The sequence below is a fragment of the Gymnoscopelus braueri genome (genome assembly GCF_963280865.1).
Source record: "Gymnoscopelus braueri genome assembly, chromosome: 5".
NCBI classification, from domain to species: domain Eukaryota; kingdom Metazoa; phylum Chordata; class Actinopteri; order Myctophiformes; family Myctophidae; genus Gymnoscopelus; species Gymnoscopelus braueri.
In genome coordinates this window covers 12,539,086-12,545,773 of record NC_137606.1, presented here as the reverse complement: position 1 = coordinate 12,545,773, position 6,688 = coordinate 12,539,086, and the positions used below count along the sequence as shown (strand labels likewise).

At 38.7% G+C, this 6,688-nt stretch overlaps 1 protein-coding gene across 1 annotated transcript; it reads right to left on the bottom strand.

Moving 5' to 3' along the window:
• Window positions 1-703: 703 nt before the first annotated feature.
• polr2i (RNA polymerase II subunit I) lies at window positions 704-6,160 on the bottom strand. The gene is made up of 6 exons (XM_080428633.1): window positions 6,008-6,160; window positions 5,578-5,632; window positions 5,162-5,235; window positions 2,959-3,033; window positions 2,179-2,230; window positions 704-1,102 (listed from the first exon to the last, which is right to left on the bottom strand). The coding sequence occupies exons 1-6, from the start codon at window positions 6,067-6,069 to the stop codon at window positions 1,040-1,042; spliced, it is 381 nt and encodes a 126-aa protein (XP_080284759.1). The 5' UTR covers window positions 6,070-6,160; the 3' UTR covers window positions 704-1,039.
• Between the last annotated feature and the right edge of the window lie 528 nt (window positions 6,161-6,688).

Sequence of the window (6,688 nt, the reverse complement as noted above, 5' to 3'; positions counted from 1 at the left end):
AGACCATCAGCCAACTGGTAGCTGCCCCTCCCCCCCACACTCACATACCCATTTTGTTGCTGCTTATAATTACATAATTTGATGAGGTAACGTCATGCCTTCACTGGAAGATGTATACGGGAATTTCAAGGGACACTAGACTGGTTGTAAATAGTAAAAGGCGCCTATATGCTCACATGGGATAGTGTCATTTTGACATCAATGATTTGCCTCAGAAATGCAATATGCTAACATGATAACTGCCATTATGGAAAAAAGTGATGCTTGATATATCCTATGGATAGTTTGGAGCGGGGGAGTCTGGTGCAACGCTCAGGTCCTGGACCTGGTGAGACCGAGGAGGAGGCCATCCACAGAGCCTAGTCCCTCCACGTGCCAGAGTATCTCCTCTCCCCCATTCCTGGCAGAGTAGTTTCGGACAAGCGTATTGAGTGGCCCTGTCTTTCCCTATTTAGGACTGACCGTGGGTAGCTACCTGGGACGTAAGTCGGGGCTTGATCAACCCTGGCTGGGTCACCTGGGCGAGGGTGTATGTTGCGAGACCCGAAACATCCTATGACCCCAGGCTACAACACTGATGATACGTCCCAGGTGCATCCATGTGATGTTTTTTCGTTATGAATAATAAAGTTAACATTCAGTATGTACCTTTCATTAAATCATAAAATAAATCTCTTGTTAAATAACATAGGAGGTATTTGTAAAAAAAAACTTTTAATTATACAAAAAGTACAATTAATTCAGTTAAAAGTGTATACAATACATGCTATTCACAAGGTGAGGGCCCACACAATGTATCATACGCTAACATAAATGACATGGGTTTTAGAAGCAGTTCTTTTCCTGAAAACGATTTGCTTACCTAGAACTCTACACAATACACAGAACTCTTCATTTCAGTTTCACCTTTCTGTCTGACAAAACAAAAGAAGTTTTTAAATCAGGACAGCTGTGTTTTTCTTTTTCTTTTTAAGGGGTCCATAACGTTCTGTTTGCCAACAGCAGGTGATGTCAATGTTCATGTTTAACACCTTAATCTCTATTCTGTCCACCGGTGTCCACAGTGAGGGGCAGTGCACACGTAGTACAGTCTCATTGCATCCTGCAAGGTACAAGAACACATGCAAAATTGACAAGAGTGTTTCAAAACAAATACAGCAGTTGATTTTAACCCTTTAACACTGGGAACGCTTCGATGTCAAGATTTCTTTGGCTATTAAAAAATAGCAGATCTACAAGTTCATAGCGCGGCACTCGGTGCCACGCTATGAACTTGTAGCAACATAAGTTTTTTCAAAAAACTGTTTGGATTTAGAAGCCATTTGTAGAATCCCCAGAAGCTAAGATTTGAGTTAAAAATTATTTTAAAAAAACAAAGATTTGCACAAAATCTTTTAATTTCCCCCCAAAAATAGCAGATATACAAGCTCATAGCGCGGCACTCGTATATCTGCTATTTTTGAATAGCCAAAGAAATAAAAAAATCACACCCTGTGTGAAGTGGGCGGTGTCTTGCTAGCTAATCACAATACTGAATGGAGTCGATCAATCATGTACAAAAAATAAATACATTTATTGAAACACTCTTTATGATGGACAAAACCATAACTTGAAAAAAACCAATTTATGTTTTTTTTCAAGTTATGGTTGCTTATATAGGGCTATGCACATGTGTCATGTGACACTGGCCAATCACAGTCCTGAATAGATTGTGATTGGCCAATCACAGCGCAGGATAATTGTACAAATTTCCAAACCTCACTTTTAGGGGCGGTTTCACTGCCCAAGATATTTGTACATTTTTCCAAATCTCACTTATAGGGCCGCCCAAAAATGACACACAGATACGTTCCCGGTCTTAAAGGGTTAAACACAAAGTCATTTTGAAACCGACTATTCCCATTTTGTTCCGATTTTGATTCAGGTGATGTTTGCAACATCGAAAGGATCAAAATGTCACAATTATAGTGTTATGAATTCTGCATTGCAGCATTGCTTGGGGTTTTTCTTATATTTGACAATGAGCACTTTCCTTTTCAGCAAATACAGAATTACTTTAATAAGAGTCCTTCAACTACTGAAGGATATAGAGAACACAGTACAGAAATGTAGTAAATTCCTTCATAGAGACATGTATTTGAGACTCCTTAACAGTCTCATCATGAAGTATGATATTACCTCAGCCTTCATACTGTGAGACTGGAAGAACACTGCCTCCTTGTGGCCACATCTGAAAAGAGAAACATTTTTGTTTGTTTGGCATTTATATGAGATTTCGCTCAGACAGTTTCTAACTGGTTTCATCTGTCAGCATCACCACACCAAGAGAAAGACCCCTTGACAAGAAGGTGATTCAGATTTTCTTTTTTAAATACAGGGCATGCAGTCCACATATATACAGTATGTAATTTGTATTTACTGAGACAACAAGACACATGGGAGGTAAACAGAGAGAGAAGCACAGGAGAGAATGCCACAAGGCCAGATGGGATACACATCGGTCCAGAGATGGGGGTCTTAATCCATTAAGACCGGGAACGGATCCCTGTCATTTTAGATTTCTTTGGTTATTAAAAAAAATAAAAATCGTGAAAATTATTGCAAATCTTTGAATATATATATTTAAAGCGAATATTTGTCAAATATTTTGTTCCAGGGAACCCCCAGAAGCAAAGATTTGAGTTACAAATGTTCGCTTAAAAAAATATATATATTGAAAGATTTGCACACATTTCCAAGACTTAAAAAAAAATAGCAGATCTAAATCTGCTATTTTTGAATCATCAAAGAAATCTTAAAATTACACAGATGCTTTCCCCCGGTCTTAATGAGTTAACTACTATATCATGACTGGGAATTTGTGTTTTCGAGTCTTTCATAAAAATACACAAACAGTTATTTGTAATACAAGAGGTTCATGCATGACAAGACATGATAGGCAAAGTAAGTAAAACTCACTTGGGACAGGGATGATCCTCTGTCCTTGGTAGTGTTGGATCTTGAGATACATCTGCAATGATTTGGGTCAGCTCACTGTTAAAGAGATGAGAAATATTATTGACGACAGCCAGGGCTTCGTAGTGGGTTCTGCGATCTACCGTGGACTGAAATCTCAAGACATATTACTGAGTAGGTCTTGTTTCAGGCTATCCCACTATCCAGTCAATGTCCGATTACTGTGGTTACACATGCACATGTCTGTTGTCAGTGTCCTTTATACCTAAATGTATCATTTATTTTCTATTTCTTGTATTAGAGGAGAATAATAATAACAATAATTATTATTACACTTGCTAAGCAGCTAAGGGACACAGGGGGCACAAACCGTTGGAGACCTTCCGTTTCCCAGACAGCCTCTCTACACAGCTCAGCTATGTGTGTGACAATGTGTTTAATGTGTGTTTAATGTTGAGGGTAACATGGAAAATAGGTTTCTTATTCTTTGTCATGGTCATCCATTCCCAACAGACTTTCCCTCTGAAAACAAATATATATATTAAAAAAAGATGAGAATGAAAAGTCAGTCAGACCCTATACATGAGGGGTCAAACAATAATTGGTCTTGCACCGAAAATACAAGCGTGATGCGTGACAAGAAGATGTGCAACCAATTGCATGTTTGGGGATGGTGCAATGGAACGTAAGTGTAAATCCTATTTTCAGCCTAGTCATATAATGTCTATGATGATGATGCCACCCATATATTGTCATACAGATATTGCCACACCAGTGACACCACACAATAATGACACCATTTTTTGTTGCCATAACTTTGTCAGAGCCTGGTATTTTTTGCAAGGGCACTTAGAAGAAGTAGGCCATTGTGAGCTATATTTTGAAAGTAAAATTTGCAACCGACGCTACAATGGGTGATTAAAGCCATTTATAGCTAAACGTGTGTTCCTTGAGTACCAAAAGCATGGTAAGCAACCCCAAGTTTGTGTAAAAGAATAACAAATCTGCACACCAGTATTGCTGCTCCCAAATGCAATTTCACTTGGGTGACGTTTCGAGCCACCAGGCTCTTCCTCAGACCTTCACACACAGTGTAGCAGTTGTTCTCCAAATAGAAGAGTCTCTCTTTGTGTTTTTAACGTAAGGTATTTTGCCCCTTCTTTTTACTTACATTAGAATAGACAAGAGGCACCTCTTTAGGTAGCATTATGATGGCTTATTAGCCTGAGTCCTTTTGTGTATACAATGTCTGTAAATCTTGGGCAAACAGGATTATGTGTATGTTTGTTTTGTTATGTACATAATGTATGATGTGTAATGTATTGGGACATGTGTTGTACACTAACTGTTAATGTCACTCCGCACTGATTTGGGACTGATGGCTGATTGGTCACAGGTGTGGTGGTGATCAGGATGTCACACTGTATAAAAATGACTGTCTAGTCTACACACTGTGTGAAGGTCTGAGGAAGAGCCTGGTGGTTTGAAATGTTACCTAAGTAAAATGGCATCATTGAATTTTTATTCTTATACACCGTTTAACTTTTTTGATCCAGCAGACCAGCACCCAGCCTAGTAGGTCTGGGATGTGCGTGCAGTGGTGGAAAGTAACTAAGTACATTTACTCAAGTACTGTACTTAAGTACAATTTTGAGGTACTTTTACTTTACTGGAGTATTTCTACTCTGTAGATTTTGATTATAATTACAAAACCACTTATATACAGTATATATACTTTGGCAATTTGAAAATAGCAGATCCACAAGCTCACAACACGTCGCTTGACGTGTTGTAAACTTGTAGATCTGCTATTTTCAAAGGATTTTTATACATTTTACACATAAAGTTGTGAAATGGGACCTTCTGCATAATGAGTACTTTTACTTTTGGTACTTTAAGTTCATTTTGATATCAATACTTTTGTACTTTTAGTCAAGTAAATTTTGAATACCTTACTTTTACTTGTAACAGAGTGTTTTTACATTGCAGTGTTGATACTTTTACTTAAGTAAAACATTTGAGTACTTTTTCCAGCACTGTGTGCGTGCGTGTCTTTTAGCTGTTTATCAGCTTCTCTCTCAAGGAACCCGAAGTTTAGCATGCTTTACATATAGAGAACTTCATGACTTTCTCTAATAGAGGGAAGGACAAACAACAGGTCAAATCAACAGCATGATTGATAGCACTGTGATTCACATGTACTTACTCGACCTCGTGGGTGATCTTATTGACATAGATACAGCTGTTGTCTGCCTCCTGTTGGTAGTCACAGTTCCTGCACTGTGAAAGACGTAAATTAGTCATATATTTATACTTGTCAAATGTCAAAGTCAAATGTATTCATATGGTGTGCACAATCTATATTAGCTCTATGATTAGGAGCTAGACAATCAATAATAAACAAGCAGGACCAGAGCTGCAAAGCCAGGCTCAACTGTTAACATAATGGCAGCATACACAGGAATACACAGGAGGACCCCAATGGAAACAAGTCATAGTGCTTTCTTGGGTTTAATCCTTTTAGCATCCTTTTCTATAGAAATGTACTTTGTGCTCTTTTTTGGCAAACTGTTAATAAAGTATTCAATCAATCATCATTTCAATTTCAAAGAGCAAACTTACTGCATAGAGCAGGATACGATTCTCCTTGTCTTCCTTGGGATACAACATGTTGTTGCTGGAAAGACACACACACACACACACACACACACAGAGTTAGCTCAGTGGTTAACAGATTCTATTTTAGACCCAACTAAAAGACATGCATTTTCCAGTGGTGGAATGTAACTACCGGACGGTAAGTACATGGACTCCAGTACTGTACTTGAGTAAAACAATGCGAGTACTTTTCCCCACCACTGCTAAGACATGTATTCACCTCTCTTTTATACAGTCTAGACTCTATGGTATTCACACACACACACACACACACACACACACACACACACACACACACACACACACACACACGGTTAACACACGGCTAATCTGAAACTCTCTACTTATATGGACGTATGTTGTGTTATATGCGTATATATACAATAAAATGTACCATTCTTGACAAAAGCGGATCCCGACAAATCCTGGTTCAAACGAGCCTGCTTCCAGATCCATTTAGAAGTGAATTAAGAGACTAAAACACAATAAATCTGAACAACTGGAAGAAGAAATGTGTGAAAGTCTCTCTCTCTTCGTTTCCTACCGCTTGAACAACAACACTGTCTGCGCATGTGTGCCACCGTTGCCAGGTTTTGTGAGAGAAATAAGCCACCAGGTGGTCTATGAAAACAAGCCCAAAAAGAAGCGACTAGGCTGCCTACGCTACGGCTATTTAAAATGAAAAATCTTTTATGGGGGATCCCTGGTACAAAATATTTTCAGATGGGGGTCCACTCCGACTCCGTGGACAAATACATATTAATTTGGTGGTCCTTTACTCCTTGACATGAACATGTTTGAGAAACACTGGTTTAAACCATTTTTTTTAGGAAAGTCCAAATAAGTACACTTTAGAAACAAGCCCAAAAAAAACGCAACCTGCCGCAACTAGCAATATTTACAAGCAACTTTACAGAAAAAACAAGCCCAAAGTCGCTTATAATAAGCGCACATGGCAACGCTGTTGAAAACGATACAATCTGCGCATGTGCAATCCTAGTAATGTAATACACTATTTGGAGCTAGCGCCCCCTACACGCTGGAAGACGAAACATTTCTTCAAGAAGACAGTCCA

What these genes read in the sequence shown, in the direction of transcription:
- polr2i (XM_080428633.1), bottom strand. Translation starts at nt 6,069, where the DNA reads ATGGATCTGGAAGCAGGCTCGTTTGAACCAGGATTTGTCGGGATCCGC. An exon ending in ATCCGCTTTTGTCAAGAATG is followed by an intron (nt 5,633 to 6,007) that starts GTACATTTTATT and finishes GTGTCTTTCCAG; the next exon opens with CAACAACATGTTGTATCCCA. An exon ending in CTCACAGTATGAAGGCTGAG is followed by an intron (nt 1,103 to 2,178) that starts GTAATATCATAC and finishes TGTACCTTGCAG; the next exon opens with GATGCAATGAGACTGTACTA.